This window comes from Mus musculus, chromosome 6 (genome assembly GCF_000001635.26).
Source record: "Mus musculus strain C57BL/6J chromosome 6, GRCm38.p6 C57BL/6J".
NCBI classification, from domain to species: Eukaryota; Metazoa; Chordata; class Mammalia; order Rodentia; family Muridae; genus Mus; species Mus musculus.
Window position 1 is genome coordinate 113,623,725 of NC_000072.6, and position 18,432 is coordinate 113,642,156.

The 18,432-nt window shown below is 48.0% G+C and overlaps 2 protein-coding genes across 3 annotated transcripts in view; both read left to right on the forward strand.

Moving 5' to 3' along the window:
- The first annotated feature begins 269 nt into the window (after positions 1–269).
- On the forward strand, positions 270–7,910 carry Vhl (von Hippel-Lindau tumor suppressor). Its single transcript, NM_009507.4, has 3 exons — positions 270–654; positions 4,368–4,490; positions 5,661–7,910. The coding sequence occupies exons 1-3, from the start codon at positions 417–419 to the stop codon at positions 5,843–5,845; spliced, it is 546 nt and encodes a 181-aa protein (NP_033533.1). The 5' UTR covers positions 270–416; the 3' UTR covers positions 5,846–7,910.
- A 6,832-nt stretch (positions 7,911–14,742) lies between these two features.
- Irak2 (interleukin-1 receptor-associated kinase 2) overlaps positions 14,743–18,432 on the forward strand; it is a 56,560-nt gene continuing 52,870 nt past the window's right edge. For both annotated transcript variants that reach the window (NM_172161.4, NM_001113553.1), the window contains exon 1: positions 14,743–14,917. In NM_172161.4, the coding sequence (NP_751893.3) occupies positions 14,824–14,917 (94 nt within the window). In that variant the 5' untranslated portion in view covers positions 14,743–14,823. The remainder of the gene's footprint in view (positions 14,918–18,432) is intronic.

Consider the following 18,432-nt stretch of genomic DNA (forward strand, 5'->3'; position numbering starts at 1 on the left):
GCAGGCAGATCTCCGAGAGTTCGAGGCCAGACTGATCTAGGGTGTGAGTTCCAGGACAGCCAGGATTACACGAAGAAACTCTATCTTGGGGGAAAAAAAAAAAAGAAGGAAAAAGAAAAGGAAAGGAAACAAACAGAAACCCAACTGTAGGAGGTGGAATTTATAACCCGGGGCTCCGCCGCGGCCCCGCCCCGCCGCCCCGCCGCCCCGCCCACTGCTGCGGCCCCGCCCACCGCCGCGGCCCCTGGCTCCGTGCCGCCCCGCCCCCCAGTTTGAGGGCTCCCGGCGGCCATTTCCGCCTTCAAGTTGCCCGGAGCGCGTCTGGGACCGGCAGACCTGTCCCGGAGCGCGTAGATCCGCACGCACGCACGCGCCGCCCACGTCCAGCTTGCGAATCCGAGGGACCCGTTCCAATAATGCCCCGGAAGGCAGCCAGTCCAGAGGAGGCGGCGGGGGAGCCCGGTCCTGAGGAGATGGAGGCTGGGCGGCCGCGGCCGGTGCTGCGCTCGGTGAACTCGCGCGAGCCCTCTCAGGTCATCTTCTGCAACCGCAGCCCGCGCGTCGTGCTGCCTTTGTGGCTCAACTTCGACGGCGAGCCTCAGCCCTACCCGATCTTACCACCGGGCACCGGCCGCCGCATCCACAGCTACCGAGGTACGAGCCGCGCGCTAGGCCGCTGCTGCTGTAACAGGCGGGGCGCTTTCTCTCCGACCCCGAGCATCTTGTCCCTACCCACTGCATCTACCCCGAGAAAATGCCCGGCCCCTACCAGTGATTTCGGATGCAGTGTTAACCCAGTTCCCGGTCAGGTTCGGCATGCGAACCTGCCTTGGTGATGACAACTTGGAGGGTTACAGACAAAAAAAATGTATGAACAGACAAGAACCAGCCTGTGTCATAATTGCTGCGCTAGGCACCGAGCTTAGAGGTTTGCGAAAGCATGGGCAGAGTGTGGGTGCGTCCAGGTGAAGAAAGAGCACGCAGCTTAGGAGAACCGGAGTAGGATAAGTCAGCTGAGGGAGTTAACAGTTGTAGTTGGGGGATCACCTTTACCGATTGGCGTCTTGGCCGAAAACAAGTGAGTATGGGATAACGGGTTGAACTCTCGATCTTTCTGCCTTCGCCACTGATTTCAGGTTTGTACCAAGCCTGACCACGTAAGCTTATTAACTGTGACAAGCATCAGTGGAAGTCAGTCAGTTCTATCAGTGTCATGACTGGATGGCTATGAAAAACAAGTGAAGCCGCTCTCAGGTGTACAATCCCCAGGACTCAGAAAACCGAGGCAAGATGACTGCACCAGGCTTTTTTGGTTTGCCGCCAAACAGTGAGAGAAAAAGTTCAAAAGTTGATTTTAGCCGTAGTGAATTGGGGCTGTTTGACATTGCCTTATTTATGTATTGAAAAAAAATGTACCCAGATCTGTGTGTGGTAGCCCAGGACTCAGGAGGCCAAGACAGAAGGATTTCACTGAGTGCAAGTCCAGCCTTGGCTAAGCCCCAAGATTGTGTCTGAAGCAACCAGCCAGACAGCTGAGTGATGTGGGAATTTTGTAGATCAGGCTGGCCTCTCACTGAAATCCAACTTCCTTCTGCCCCCTGAGTACTGGGATTAAAGCAAAGGCCTTTGTCACCAAGGCCGGTTTATACTGCTCTTTCAGGGTTAGCTTCTCAGTACCCAGGTCAGGCAGCTCACAAGTTTCCATTACTCCAGCTCCAGGGATCCGAGGTCCCTGCTCTTACTTGGGAAAAGAAACCCTAACCTTGGCAGTTTGAATAAGAGTGACTCCTATAGGCTAATATATCTGAATGCTTAGGGTGTAGTCCTAAGGATTAGTTTGAAAGTGGTGAAGGATGAGTAGGTGTGGCCTGGTTGGAGGAAGTGTGCCACTAGGGATGGGCTTTGAGGTTTCAGAAGCCTAAACCAAACTCACAATCTCACTGGCTACACCTTTGGATCTGGATGTAGAGAATCCTTAGTTACTTCTCCAGCCCCAAGTCTGCCTGGGTACCACCATGCTTCCCATCATGCTGATGATGGATGGATTAAAACCCCTGAAACGCTCAGTAAGCCTCAGTTAGATGCTTTCTTTTATTAGAGTTGCCATGGTTTTGGTGTCTCTCAGCAGCAGCAGCATTGACATAAGACAAACAAACCAACTGTGGCAGTCCTCTTGCCTCAGCCTCCTACAACAGACTTCCGTATTTTCATAACCATCCCGGGAAGATCTTGGTAGAACTTTTCTCCTGATGGTGGTACATTTAATGAACTCATGTGACCAGTCAGGTCACAAACTTGTAGTGACTTGGGGAACAGGTGGAGGCAGGATGATCAGGAGTTCAAGCCAGTCTGGACAGCATGCTACCTGGACGTAATGAAAACAGTAGGATGGAATAAACTGATGCTTCTCAAGTTGTCTTTTTGATACAGAGAGGAGAAAAGAGCTTCTCACATCTGGAGATGTAGCATTTGTCTCTCAGTGCTAGCGATGGTTCTCCCTCTGTGTACCTGTGCTTTGCCTGAGGGTCAATCTGTATCCTGGGTATGGAGGCCAAGCAAGAGGCTCTGTCTGACCCCTGGAAACTAGTTACAAATGTTTGTTAGATGTCACATGGGTGCTGGGAACCAAACCTGGGTCCTCTTCAAGAGCAACAAATGCTCTTAACCACTGAGCTATCATCTCTTTAGCCCCTGCCCGTTTGTATGTTTATTTGAAAAGGGGCTTAGCATGTAGCAGTCTGTCCTTTTGTTTTGTTTTGTTTTGTTTTTTTAGAGACAGGGTTTCTCTGTGCAGTCCTGACTGTCCTGTCACTCACTCTGTAGAACAGGCTGACTTTAAACAGATCCTCTGTCTCTCAAGTGCTGGGATTAAAGGCATCCTCCACCAGGCTGCAGTCTGCCTTTTATACCAAACTTTTAGTGTTTGATGAGAAAGAACTAAACAGGAATCAAAATTTCTATAGTTTCTTATTTTACATAGAAATTTGGGTTAATTTTGTATTCTCCAAGATTTGTCTGTGCCTGATTTTCTTTTCCCCCCTGAGACAGGGTTTCTCTGTGTAGCCCTGGCTGTCCTGGAACTCACTTTGTAGACCAGGCTGGCCTCGAACTCAGAAATCCACCTGCCTCTGCCTCCCAAATGCTGGGATTAAAGGTGTGCACCACCACAGCCCGGTGTATGCCTGATTTAAAAAAAAAAATTGGGGCGTGGGCAGGGGTAGGGAGATGGCACCTTCTGGGGATTGAATTTAGGACCTCACTCATGCCAGGCAAGCACTCTGTCACTGTTCAGTGTCCAGTAGTGGGCCCTATCTTATACAAAAAGAATTAAAGCAGGCATGATGACGAATTCCTGTCTGTAACTCCAGTGCTAATGAGGCCGAGGCAGTACAATTACCAGTTTGACACCAGCCTAAGCTACATAATGAGATCCTGTCCCAAAAAAAGTTTGTGCCGGGCGTGGTGGCACACGCCTTTAATCCCAGCATTTGGGAGGCAGAGGCAGGCGGATTTCTGAGTTCGAGGACAGCCTGGTCTACAAAGTGTGTTCCAGGACAGCCAGGGCTACACAGAGAAACCCTGACTCGAAAAAACAAAACAGAAAAAACCAAAACAACAACAACAAAAAAAGTTTGTATCAGTTTTGAGCTGGACTCTACTGGCAGGCAGGAGGCCTGGTTTTAGTCCCCAGCATAACAAACACCCAGTGAGTCTTCAAGTAAATTTGTGTCTCATGAAAGATTGCCATATTTTGAGGTATGTACTCTGAAACAGACTTACCTCTGAGGTTTGCCGCCTTTTCTTAGCACTGTCCCATTTTTAAAAACGAAGGAATAATCTATACTTAAAGATGCAGAGATTAATCTATACTTAAATAAAATTAAATACTTAAAGAAATAATCAATACTTAAAGATGCAGATCTGCTTTGAGAATTTTGGGCAGTTGCAGCAACACGTAGTGAAGTTAGACATGAGAACTTTACTGTCACCCTACAAGAATCCCCTTCCCTCTAAGAGTCAAGCTCTCGTCCACCAGTTTCATGATGTATTAAGTTTACCTGTTCTTACCCAGGAGTTCTTTTGTGGCCTCTCAATGGCCACGTGGGTTCCTTTCACATCAGTATGTCACGGTAAGATTACCAGTGCTCTCTTGACCTAGCTGCACTTTCCCTGCCTAGTCCCAGGAGCCCGGGCTCCTTGTGCTTTCTGTCTCCAGAGTGAGGGCTCCTTCCAGAGGAGTGCCGTTGCCCTGTTAAGGCATTAAGCAGAGGGAGAGCGAAGCAAGTGTTTCATGTGACTTGAGGTAATAAACAGGTGCCATGCCCAGACCCGTGTGGCTTCTTACTATCCTCTGCTTACCTTGACAGGTCATCTTTGGCTCTTCAGGGATGCGGGGACCCATGATGGACTTCTGGTTAACCAAACGGAGCTGTTTGTGCCATCCCTCAATGTCGATGGACAGCCTATTTTTGCCAACATCACATTGCCAGGTTAATAGTCAATCTTACATGTTTCTTTTTCTTTAGAAATAAGATCTAGCCTTCTAACCCAGGTTGTCCTGGAGCTATGTAGCCCAAACTGGCCTTGAATTTAGAAAACTATTCCTGGGCTTTTTAAGTGCTGCGATTATAGGCCTGAGTCACCACACTGGCCCAGCCTTTGAAAAAGAGGGGTGAGCATTGTAATGAATGTTAACCTTTACCATAGATGAAATGAAAGTATTTATTTCTCTGTCCTGTGTTGAACAAAGATGTGCCTCAGACGTACTTTGGTTTCCTAAGAAGTTGGCTAAGCCAGGCATCTCCTGTAGCACTGTGACCTCTGGTTCCTTGGTCTTGTTACAGACTGGTGCCCTGGGATCCCAGAACAAAGCACAGTAGGACCACATGAAGATAGGTCTGGCTGCTCAGCCCTGGGATCCCAGCTACTCAGGAGAGGATGAGAGGGCAGGGGGATCACAAGGTCAAGACTACAGAGCCACTTTCTGAGACTATGCCTCTAAATGGAAAGTAAAAATGATGCTGTGGCCGGGCGTCCTGGCCAGGCCCTTAATCCTAGAGAGGTGGGTAAAGCTCGAATCCAGGCCAGCCTGCTCTTAAAAAAAAAAAAAAAAAAAAAGTGAAGAAGTGTATAATCAGAAAAGAACATTGAGCAATTAAATTTTGTCTTTGAGCTCCCTGGTAACTGTTAATTTATTACTATTTTGGTCTTGTCTTTCTTTCTTTCTTTCTTTCTTTCTTTCTTTCTTTCTTTCTTTCTTTCTCTCTTTTTCTCTTTCTCTTTCTTCCCTTGGTGTTTTTTGTTTGTTTGTTGTTTGTTGTTTTTTTTTTTTGAGAGAGAGGGTCTTATGTTTCCCAGACTGACTTCAAACTCACAGACATTCTCTCTCAGACAGACATTGCTGGGCCTCCCTAAGGCTTAGGCCCTGAGTTACCAGGGTCACTTTACATTTGATTAGTTGAAAAAAAGCCCTGGCCACTATGATGAGCCAGGTGTGTGCACAGTGAGACCTGCTGAAGTGACAGTGTCACATGTGTTCCACTCATAGTTTACCCTCCAGTGAGAGTCACAAGGTAAATGTGACTGTTGTTGCTTGGTGGTGTCTGTCTTGTCATGTGACCAGAGTCTGCCTCTGAGGACTTGGTTTCCTACCCTTACAGTGTATACCCTGAAAGAGCGGTGCCTTCAGGTTGTGCGGAGCCTGGTCAAGCCTGAGAACTACAGGAGACTGGACATCGTCAGGTCACTCTATGAGGATTTGGAGGACTACCCAAGTGTGCGGAAGGACATACAGCGACTGAGCCAAGAGCACCTTGAGAGTCAGCACCTGGAAGAGGAGCCTTGAAGGAGTCCATGGAGATTAAGTGTTCCTGAGTTTCAGCCTTGATGGTCCGAGATTGATCTACACATAGGACAGGTCACTTTCTTTCAGTTTTAAAATGGTTCATTCTTGGAGTAAAACTATCCATCACGTAAAAGAAAGTTAACTAACATCCCTGGGCTTTGTAGTGTTTAAGAATAAACATGCAAAGTGCCACTGCGTCTGCCCTTTGTAGAGCACTCACCCGAGGGAGGAAGACGTTTTCAGTTTTGCTTCCTGGTGAGGCTGGAAGTTGAGTGTAAGGATGACTGTGTAATAAGCTCAGCAGCAGGAGTTGTACTGTGTCCTTTCATTTGAGCAGAGGGCTCTTGCTTGGGAAGGCAGAGAAGGCCCTTCCCAAACGCTGGGACAGACCTCCTGTGGAGGCCCGCTGCCTAAAGCGTGGAGTCTTCAGTCATGAATGTTGGACGAAGAAACCATTGGATGCTTGGTGGGAGAGTTGGGAGGGCCTGGCTCTTTGTCTGAGGAGAGCCTTAAGTGTTCATGTAAGGAACAGCTTAGCAGCTTCTGATTTCCCACGTCCCAGCACTTTCTCTCTGTTTTTTATTTTATTTTTGAGACTTTTGTATAGCCCAGGCCAGCCTCAGTCACTCAGCAGAGGATTCCTGACCCTCTGGGATTATGTCTCCTGACATTGGGAACACATGTGTGCACACAGCCTGCTCTGCTCTTCCTTTTCCCATGTTGAGACGGGCTCCTGCTGTAGTCCTGCCTGGCCTGAGCTGGAGTCGGTCCTGCCTCCTGACCGACCGTCTGGCTGCTTTCTAAGCTGGGTAGACTTCCCATACTCACTGTTACAGACAGTTACAGCAGAGAAGAACCATCCTTGTGTAAGTCTGGTTTTGAGAGCTCCTGTCTCTGAGGAAGCTGTTGGCAGGAGCAGGGATTTCTGTTCCTTCTTGTCAGCCCCTAGCATTCCACTTTGTTTTGGCAGGCGCTGGTTCTGCTTTGTAGGTGGAAGTGAAGCTCCACTCAGCCACAGACTCCAGACAGTGGGTCACAGAGCAGTCTGGAATGTGTAGCAGTCTTATGGATGGTCACAGCTTTTCTTACATATTCATATTCTATCAAACGTTTTGTAAAGTATAATTTTTTATTTATTTTTAATCCCCTTAGAGAAAAAGTAAAAGTAGAGAAGCCTGGGTATTGTGTACACAACAGAAAGGACAGTCAAGGAAAGGGAAGCAGAAAGGCTCTTATGTACTCTCAGCTTCATGCAACCCCTGTAACTGGCCGCATATGTAGGGCATATTTTAATTGGTTAAAGCAGTTTGTTGTGGCTGAGGTCATAAGATATATACAGTTTTGTATCCTGATTTTTCACTGAACTTCATTGTTTTTTGTTTGCTTGCTTTTCCCTTCTTCTTTGTTTTTTGCTTTATTGAGATAGGGTTTCTCTGTAGCCCAGGCTGTCCTAGAACTCCCTTTGTAGACCAAACATCTGATTACTGGCCTCACATGGAGAGATCTGTCTCTGCTTTTCCAGCGCTGGGATTGAAGTAGGCCTAATCTTCATCTAACTTCTTAGCTTGTCTTTTCCATGTTACTACACACACTGTGTAAATACCAGTGTGCTACCCTCCTTCTTTGAGGGTGACTGTTGGGAGTATTTGTCCAAATCCTGGGCTCCTTGAGTGCAGACTGATGCTCTAAGATCAGCAAAATGACTGAACTACATCCTAACACTTCCCAGTGTCCTCTCAGTGTCTCTTCTTATCTGCAGCATTGCAGGAGTGAAGTGGCCACAGACCAGTGTGGAGGCCTGTGTGTGGGAAGTCAGCAGGTGCCAAGCTATTGAAACATTGGTTTTATTTTTTTAAACCGATCTCTGTCTCTAAAAGATGTGATGTTTGTGTTATTCAGCTGGAAGTTTGAATACTGTTCTCTGTGCTGTCCAACAAGTGAAGAGTTATGAAATGAGCCACTTGTCCTGGGACATCCTGTAATGAGTTCCTCGGGCTTTTCTCCTGTGAGTTTTCTGAAAAAAGCTGACCTTTTTAGTACAATAAACGGTGCTAATTGAAGGAAGCTACTGTGTTGTGTTACCTTTTTTATTATTAATTTTTAAAATTAATTATATTTATATCCCAAATGTTGCCCCCTCCTCTGGTCCCCTCTCCCGGAGTTCTTCACCCTGTTCTCCCTTGCCTTGCCCTATGGGAGGTGGCTGTCTGCTGAGTGCTGCAGGGGTAGAGCAAGAAGCCAGGCCTCAGGCTCCTTTACAGTCTCTTCAGCCTTAGATTCTTTTTTTTTTAATTTAAAATTGTTTCTTCCAGCTTTGTTTTCCTTATAAGAGTGAAGTACCTGTAAAAGCATTTCAACACTGAAGTTAGGTGTGGTGGCCCACTCATGTGATCCAGAACTCTGAAAACTCCTCCACCTTTGGGTCGGGAGGTGGGTGAGGGTCATTCTAACCTGAGCTCTTTGAAGACCTTGTCTAAAAGAAACAACTGGGCTGTAGAGATGGCTCAACAGTTGAGAGCACTTACTCTTTCAGGGGACCCAAATTTGGTTCTTAACACTCAAATCAGGTGGCTCACAGCTCTCTGGGACTCAGCTCCAAGGGATCTGAGGTCACCTACAGTTTTATGTGCACACCCCCACACACGCAGACACACACACACATGCATAATCTCTTTTTGTAAACTTATTCTTTGTGAATTTCACACACACCCCAATCCTAATTCACCTCCCAGTCCCTCCTTATCTGCCCTCCACCCTTTCAGCCTCCCCCCCCCCCAAAGAAACAAAAACACCTTGACATCAAAGTTGTAGTGGGTCACAGTGGGTCTCACAGAATGCTCTTGGCCACACATCTTGTTCATTGCAGTGAGTCATTGGTCTGGTTCGAGGCCTCTGGCTTCTGCTATTCTCTCAATACTGGATCCTCACCAGGACTCCTCTCGGACATCTTGTTGTTGCCCTGTGTCATGGCGATCCTACAGCTTTGGATCTGCAGGATTGCCCCTTTATACATTCCAGCAGTTCATAGTTCATAGATGGGGCAGATGTTGGGGTGGGATTTGGGCCTGGATGTTAGCTGAGTTGGTCAGCCTGCCAGCTTTCCCACACCCACACCACCAGGGTAAGCTTTCCAGCACTGCCTGGAGCTAGCTCACCCAATGCCATAGCCAACAAGGGGCAGGGTCAGCTCTCCCACTCTCATACCCTCAGAGCTAGCTCGTCTGTACCCATGCTTCCAGAGCCAGTTCTACTATGCTGCCCAGGAAAAGTACAGTGCTCACTTTTCAGAGTGCTGCATCTGGGCCAACTCTCTAGCCTGCAGTAGTGTGTGTGTGCATTGGGGGGTGGGGGTGGGGGGTGGTATCTCACCTACCGCAGGTGGCAGGTTCAGCTGTCCTGTGTTTACCCTCTCAGGCCCAGCTCACTCTTGGCCCCTGCCACCAGGGCCAGCTCTACTGTGCTGCCCAGGTGTGTGGGCCCACTCTCCTGAGTGCAGGAAGCCAGTGAGGTGTGGGGCCAGCTCTGTACAGCCCTTGGGCATCAACATGGTCCCAGGTGGTGGCAGCCCAGACCAGGACATCCACGGGGTCTTTGACGGTCATATGAGTCACAGACATCCTTAACACAGACCTCTGCTGTTGTGTGGTCATAGACTCAGACATGCGCCTCAGGCAGGGATTTCACTGTGGCCTCAAGTGATGGGGCAGTCGATTCACATCAGGCTCTTCCTCTCTGTCCTCAGTCTCCAGGCCTGCCTCCTTTCATAGTGCTCAAGCCGCTCTGCCTGGTCTACAGAGCAAGTCCTAAAACAGCCGGGGTGACACGGAGGAACCCCGTCTCAAAAAACAAAAGCAAGCAGAAAAACAACAAAAAAAATTCACATTGAGAACAGATTTTTAACCTATGAAACAACTAGAACAAGTAGTTAACACTGCCCACCCAGGCAGACAACACTGGGTTTGGGATCAGTGCACTGGAGGGACAGGAATGTGTCTCAGTGGGGGAGCACTGTGTGACTTGTCACATCAGAGGCCCTAGGTTCGATCCCCAGCACCACACTGCTGCTGGTCCCTGGCCCGTCCGAAACAACGGGATTGCCCCTGAAACTCCTGGCCTCAACTACCACCCTGCCTCTGTCCTCACCACGCACAGCTGATGGTTCATTTGGGAGATATGCTGGCTAGTTTTTTGTTTTTTTGTTTTGTTTTGTTTTTTGATTTGTTTTTTTGTTTTTGGTTTTTTTGAGACAGGGTTTCTCTGTGTAGCCTTGGCTGTCCTGGAACTCACTTTGTAGAACAGGCTGGCCTCGAACTCAGAAATCCGCTTGCCTCTGCCTCCCGAGTGTGCTGGGATTAAAGGCGTGCGCCACCACGCCTGGCACTGGCTAGTTTTAATGTCAACTTGACACAAAGGTAAGTAAGCTCATCTGGAAAGGACATTTTGATTGATGGAAAAAGAAAAGTACCTCGATAGGATTGGTCTTCGGACTTTGTTTGTTTGTTTGTTTGTTTATGATTCACATGAGAGGACCAGGGCCACTGTGAACAGTGCCAGCGGCTGCCGGTCCCTGGGAGGTACTGTAGTATAGCAGGCTGAGCACAACCAATAAGCAACACTCCATGACTTCTGCTTCAGTTCCCGCCTCCGGGTTCCTGCCCTGACTTCTCCTGGTGGTACTGTAAGCCAAATCAATTAGAACTTATAGGTGCCTGGGTAGAAGTGGGTGGGGTAACTTCTACGTAGAAAAAGTTAAAGCAGGCCTGGGAGCTGCCCCCACAAATTGTTACTAATACCAGACTAGGTGGATAACTCAGGCCCAGGAAAGCCATGGGGACCACTTATGGTAATTGTGGGAGTGTTTGCTAGACAAGGGATACACCTCATCAGCAGCTCACCTACAAGGGGATGACATTCTTTTTTTTCCCCCAAGACAGGGTTTCTCTGTGTAGCCCTGGCTGTCCTGGAACTCACTTTGTAGACCAGGCTGGCCTCAGAAATCCTCCTGCCTCTGCCTCCCAAGTGCTGGGATTAAAGGCGTGTGCCACCACGCCCGGCTGACATTCTTTAGTTGTAACAGGGTGCTGGCTTTTAACTTGTTAACTCCGAATCTGTTTTGGAGCCCAGGCTGGCCTGGAACTTGTGATTTTCCTATCTTAGTCACCCGAGTGTTTGAGCTCAATGCGCGCTCCATTAGAACCCAGAAATAACTCAAAGGACATGCTTGTGGATCCTTTGGCCTTGGACTCCTGGATTCAGGTGATTCTCTGGCCTTGGTCCTGGAGTCAGTAGCTGATAGTGGGCGTCCAGCTAGAAAGTGGCTGACATCTTCAAAAACTCCATTTATTTGGAGGTCAGAGAGGTGGCCCTGTGGCCTTGCAGATGACTGAGATTTGAGTCCGGCACTCACACAGCAGCTCACAACTGCCTGAGACTGCAGCTGCAGGGACTCCAGTGCTCTCATATGGGTACCAGACATGCAAGTAATAAGTGCATAGACACACGTGCAGGCAAAACATCAGTATGCATAAAATAAATAAAACCTTTAGAAATCACATTGACTTACTTAAGCATGGTGGCACATGCCTTTCACCTCTGTAACTTCGAGACCAGCTTAGTCTACATAGTTCCAGGCTAGCCAGAGCTACACAATAAGACTGTCTCAATAAATAAACAAACAGATAAAGTTACATTTATTTATTTCTGCATGTATGTGTTTGTGGGGGTGGGGTGGGGCATGCATGCCTGGGCCAGGGTGTACATAAGGTCAGAGGACAACTTTTGGGAGCTGGTTTTCTTCTATCATGTGGGTCCTGGACATGGACTGCTAGACATCAGTTATGGCAACTGTGATGGTGTGTATGTGCTCGGCCCAGGGAGTGGCACTATTAGAAGGTGTGGCCCGATTGGAGTAGGTGTGTCACTGTGGGTGTGGGCTTTAAGACCCTCCTCCTAGCTGCCTGGAAGCCAGTATTCTGCTAGCAGTTCAAGATGAGGATATAGAACTCTCAAGTTCCTCCTGCACCATGTCTGCCTGGATGCTGCCATGTTCCCGCCTTGATGATAATGGACTGAACCTCTGAACCTGTAAGCCAGCCCCAATTAAATGTTGTCCTTGTAAGAGTTGCCTTGGTCATGGTGTCTCTTCACTGCAGTAAAACCCTAAGACAGCAGTAATCACCTTTACCTGCTGGGCTATCTCCCTGGTTCTTGAAGGTGGTTTTAAAATTGTTTTCGTTACATTTACTTATTTGTGTGTGAGTGTGTGTGTGTGTTTGTTCACACACACATTTGTGAATGTCACAGGACATGTAGAGTCAAACAACTTTTGGGAGTTCTCTCCTTCCACCATGTAGGTCCCAAGGATTGGCAGCAGCTTGTCAGGACTGGTGGTGAGCACCTTTCTCTGCTGAACTACTTGGCCCACTACAGATAGTGGATGTTAAAAGAGAAGTTATGCTGGGCGTGGTGGCACACGCCTTTAATCCCAGCACTCGGGAGGCAGAGGCAGGCGGATTTCTGAGTTCGAGGCCAGCCTGGTCTACAGGGTGAGTTCCAGGACAGCCAGGGCTACACAGAGAAACCCTGTCTTGAAAAACCAAAAAAAAAAAAAAAAAAAAAAAAAAAAAAAAAAGAGAGAGAGAGAGAGAAGTTATGCAGAATTTTCGTGTGTGTGTGTGTGTGTGTGTGTGTTGGGTGGTTCCTGGGGTTTGAGCCCAAGGTCTTGGTCATGCTAGACAAATGCTAACTTGACATATGGGCTTCAGTCTTAGCCCTACTTGGCTTCATCTTGAGACAGGATCTTGCCAAGTTTCCTCGATGCTTTCAAACCTTCAATCCTCCTGTCTCAGCCTTCCAGGTACCTGGGACTGTAGGTGCATTCCAATCATGCCAGGCCTGGAGTACATGTCTGTCAATCTCAATTTTTATTCTTTTCAACTTTAAACAGACATTGCCCAGTAGACAGGGTTTCTCTGTATAGTCCTGGCTCTCCTGGAACTCCCTCTGTAAACCAGGCTGACCTCACTCAGAGATCCACCTACCTCTGCCTCCCGAGGGCTGGGGATTACAGGTGTGTGACACCACTGCCTGACTTGTTTTGCTTTTTTAAACCCTGGTGAACTGTGGGTCCTGTGAACCAAAGCCACATGTATCCCAGTCCATAAACTTTTACTTGAATTGGGAACGTAAGCAAGCCTTGTGCTGAGCAGGCTGTGAGGAGGATCCAAGGCTGTCACACTTGACAGACCGGAGAGGGTGCAGCAACATTTATCTTCCTGGAGGGTAAGATCCATCCAGATGTTCGGTGGACTGGATTTTACTCCACAAAACCTAGTTTCAGGAACTTAGGAAGATAAGCAGAACAATAGAACACTTGCCTAGCTGGCGAAGGACCTGGGCTTGATCCCCGACCTGGCAGAGAAATAAAGTTCAAAACAGTGATTGGAATGGTGGCACACGCCTTTCATCTCGGCAATCGGGAGGCAGAGACAAGTGGATCTCTGTGAGTTCAAGGTCAACCTGGTCCACACCCAGAGCTACACAGAAAATAAATTTAAAATGAGCCTTTTGTTTTTGTTTTGTTTTTCAAGACAGCCACCGAGGGCTAAAATGAACTTCTTTAAGTTTTTAAATTTATTTTACTTTGTGTGTACAAGTGTTTTGACTGCATGTATGTCTATACACCATGTGCATGCCTGGTCCCCAAGGACGTCAGAAGGTATCGGATCCCTTGGAACTAGAGATAGGGATTCTTGTGAGCTGCCACGTTGGTGTTAGGAACTGCTTTTCCAAAAGTAGTAAGGGCTCTCAACCACTGAACCACTTCTCCACCCCACCTCCTCAAATAGGAACTTTTTTTAAAAAAAAGATTTATTTATTTATTATATACAAGTACACTGTAGCTGTCTTCAGACACCCCAGAAGAGGGCATCAGATCTCATTACAGATGGTTGTGAGCCATGTGGTTGCTGGGATTTGAACTCAGGACTTCTGGAAGCACAGTGCTCTTAAATGCTGAGCCATCTCTCCAGCCCGAAATATGAATTTTTTTATTGACATGAAAACTATTTGTTATTGCCTTTTATTATTGTTTTTTTTTTTTTTCCGAGATAGGTTTCTCTGTGTAGCCCTGGCTGTTCTGGAACTCATTCTGTAGACCAGGCTGGCCACCAACTCAGAGATCCTACTGCCTCTGCCTCCTGAATGCTAGGATTAAATATGTTCACCACCAACTGCGAGTTTACTTTTTTTTTTTTTTTTTTTTGATTTTTCGAGACAGGGTTTGTCTATGTAGCCCTGGCTGTCCTAGAACTCACTTTGTAGACCAGGCTGGCCTCGAACTCAGAAATCCGCCTGCCTCTGCCTTCCGAGTGTTGGGATTAAAGGCGTGCGCCACCACGCCCGGCGCGAGTTTACTTTTTAATTTAAAAAAGTCTCACTTTGTAGTCCCTTTGGCCTGCCTTGGAACTCAGTGTGTGTGCAACCAGACTGGCTTCGAACTTGTGACTGTCCTCCAGCCTAAGAGCTGAGGTTACAGGTGTGTCACCTACCCAGATCACTTTTAAATTGTTCAGCACAAGGTTTGATTCGTTCCTTCTGTCCACACTGAAGGCAAAATCTCTTGGTTTTCTCCGCTTAAGTCTCTCCAGTACCTGTTATATGAGCGCATTTTAGGAGGCTGTGGAGGTCAAGTTAGCCAGCCTCAGGGAGTGCTTTGGAACTCTGGATTGTAGGATGCCTTTCCCAGGCCCTTGGTCTACTCCTGACACTGGTCCAGGGGTCGGGTGGCATGTGCTACTGAATGCCACTGGGAGGCGCTCGCTTGCCCGCTCTCGGCCATAGCTTGGGTGGAGCGTGACACCGCGCTTGGCCGCTCGGGGGAGCTTGCTCGCTTACCCAGTGGGGCCGCGGGCAGCGCCGCCCTTTACTAGGGAAGTCGCGGCCCTCCGCCACAGGCTCAGTCGCCAGGCAGTCTCGCCATGGCTTGCTACATCTACCAGCTGCCGTCCTGGGTGCTGGACGACCTGTGCCGCAATATCGACACGCTCAGTGAGTGGGACTGGATGCAGTTCGGTGAGTGACACTACTTACTCTGAGCCAGGACCCGAGATAGACAGACAGATCCACGCCCCCCCACCCCCACCCCGCCCCGTGTTACCTGAGGCCGGGGATTCCTGTGTAGAACGCTGCTGCTTTGCTTTACTTTGCAGAACGAGCTGGAGCTGCCTATGAAGTTGCTTATAGCCTAGGGTGGTCTGCTCACTATGTAGCTTCTTGGCGAGTTTTGGCTGTCTGTATGCTTGTAGAGCTGTTACCAGGGCTGTGATCTACCTTGCAGCCTGTGGTATCTGGGGCCACCCTCCTAACTTCCCTGAAACTTGCCTTAATCTATAAACTGCAGCTGACAAGGGTAGATTCTTTATACAGTTGTAAAAATAAAATAGTGTCAACCGGGCAGTGGTGGCGCACGACTTTAATCCCAGCACTTGGGAAGCAGAGACAGGTGGATTTCTGAGTTCGAGGCCAGCCTGGTCTACAGAGTGAGTTCCAGGACAGCCAGGGCTAAACAGAGAAACCCTGTCTCAAAAGACCAAAATAAATAAATAAATAAAATAAAATAAAATAAAATAGTGTCAAAGAATGTACCTTCCCTACCTTAGTGTCGTCATTCTGTGGCATATTTTCCATTCTTATTATTTTGAGACAGGGTCACCCAGTGTAGCCCTGGTACTTGCTTTGTAGATCAGGCTGGCCTGGAACTAACAGAGCTCTACCTGCCTCTCCTGCTGGAATACTGAGTTAAAGGTGTAGTCCACCATTCCTGGCTAGTCATTTATTTTTCTGCAGTGAGGGAACTTTGATCCTAGGGCCTCGTGCCTGTTAGAAAAGTCACACTACCACTGAGCCATAGTCCAGGTGACGTTCTTGGACTTTTGAGACCTGTTTTTCGTTTGTTTGTTTGTTTGTTGTTGTGTTTTTTAATGTAGCCCATGTTGCCTTGGAATTTGTCATTGTCCTGTCTCAGCCTCCTAAGTGTGGGATTATAAATTTGAATCTCTTGTATTTGTGGGGTAGGGGGTGGGGTGGGAAGGAATAAGGGGCTCATGTAGCTCAGGCTAGCCTTGGATGCCCTGGAACTTCTGACCCTCTCACTTCCATTTTGGAATACTGGGATTGCAGGCTCAGCTTATGTGGTGCTGGAGATGGAACCCAGGAAAGCACTATACACTAAGTGTGGAATAGCCCCGCTACCTTATTCCTGTAGGTCAAACGCACATAGGAACAGTGGGTAAAGGCAGTGTAACTGTTGCCACTTAATCTCCTTTTGTTTTTTCAAGACAGGGTTTCTTTGTGTAGCCCTAGCTGTCCTACTCCCTCTGTAGACCAGGCTGGCCTCAAACTCAGAGATCCACCTGCCTCGGCTTCCCAAGAGCTGGGATTAAAGGTGTGCGCCACCACTGCCTGGCAATGATTTATGTGTGTGTGTTTATGAATTTTACTTGATTATATTTTTGTCGTGCTTGGAATTGAGTCCAAGGCCTTGTGCCTGTCAGGCAAGCATTTTGCCAGTGAGCTATATAACTTCTTAAATGAAATTATGTGTGTGTGTGTTCCATTGTTGTTGTTGTTGTAATACAGGATCTCATGTAGTCCAGGCTGGCCTAGAACTCATTACCTAGCTAAGAATGACCTTGAATTTCTGGTCTTCCTAGTGACCTCTCTCGAGTTGCTGGGATTATGTGTCACCATGCCTGACTTCAGTAATATATTGTTTAATTAAGATGTTTACGATACTGGAGGCTGGCAAGATTGCTCAATGGGTGGAGGCACTGAATATCAAGCCCGTGGACCCGTGTTTTATCCCTGGAACCCTTGTAAAGCTAGAAGGGGAGAGCCCACTCCACACAGTTGCCCCGTGACCCTACCCAGGCGCACTTACTACAATGAGTATCTATTACACAGCTATACTTGATACATAAAGTGGACATGTCTTGTGTTGTCCTGCCAGTTTGGATATATATTATGCATGCGAGGAATCGGATGTTCCTCAGCGGCAAAGCACTCAATTAGCGTGTGTTCCTGGGTTCCACCCCCAGCCCTGTGAATGAAAAGAAAACAAGAAAGGAAAAATAAGTATTTTAAGGTTATGGTTCTCATTCTGGGATTTTTTTTTTTTCTGTCAGTGGCAGTTGCCAATGTCCAGAGACATCTCTAGTTGTCACACCTTGATAGATGCAGAGGCTGAACACCCAACAGGACAGCCCCTCAGCACAAAGCACAGAGCACAGCAGCCCCCAAGGCTCAGCGGGGGGGGGGGGGGGGGAGGTCAGGGAGCCTCTTTACCCAGGAAGAAAAGGAGTTGATGTGCAAAGAAAAGTACTGTAGACATCAGGAGCAGAAAGATGAGGCCCAGTTCTCCACGGGGATGAATGTTCTTGGCTTCCATGAGCCAGTTGTAACGGCCGTTGCTGTTCATGTTTGCTTGCTAGCTTCTGACCATGCAGCCCCACCGTGCTCAGGACTGCACCTCCTGGTCTCTTTCCCAACTGCCTTAAGTGTAGACACTTATGTCGTATTTAAGCCATCTTGTGATTTCTGTACACCAGTCATGCACGACAGACAGCCTGCCTCTTCTCTCTTAAAATATATCCTAGGTATTTTGCCTTGATAATTTTTTTTTAATCCCAGCTTTCTATTGTATAGCTCAAACTGGTGATCCTCCTGCCTCAGCTTCTCCAAAGCTATGATTATACATACCTGGCATTGAGCTCTTATCTCTTGAATGTATTTTCACTCTTTATCACTACCAGGGAGCTCGAGGGCTGGGACGGGAACATCCGAGATGAAGGGAGGTGACTCTCCTTTGTGCCCTCAGCCTTCCTATCCCCTCCTTGCAGGCTCTGTCCTAGTCTCAGGGTGCCCATGAAGATGTCTATTACCACTGGATTGCCCAGGGAACTCTGGCTGAAGTGTGGCTCAGTGGTAGAGTGTGTGCTTACTGTGCCTATGGGCCTGGGCTCAGCTACTGGAATGACATAACAAAGAGAAGGAGGGAAGGAAGGAGGGCGGAGGGAAGGGAGGGAGGCAGGGGTTGGTGGGTAAGAAAGCCTATTACACAGATGTGTAATTCCCGAATGTAGGAAGTAGAGGTAGGAAGATCAGGATGGAATTCCACTCCGGCCTGGGCTACTTTTGAGGGTCTGTCTCAAAAAGCCAAAAACCAAGTAAGCAGCAAGCAATCAAATGATAAACAAACAAACCCATTATCAACCATCACATAATCCACACATTTAAGGAGCACCTCTGTGAGTGCTCACACACACTCACGTGCACACCATACATCCCGCCGCCCCTGCCCCCTCCGCTCTAGGTGTTTTCTGTTGTAGCATTTTATGTGAGTGGGACCATCCTGCGTGCACTGTCCTTTGCGAATGGCTTCAGCATTTAGCAAGTCTTAAAGGGTCATCCACGTTGTAGTCAATGTGAGTTCTGTATCCCCTTCCTTCCTTCCGTCCCCTCCCTCATGTCTCTCTTCCACCCCTTCAGTTTCTCTCATTTACTCTCCTCCCTCCTTTTCCAGTGATGAA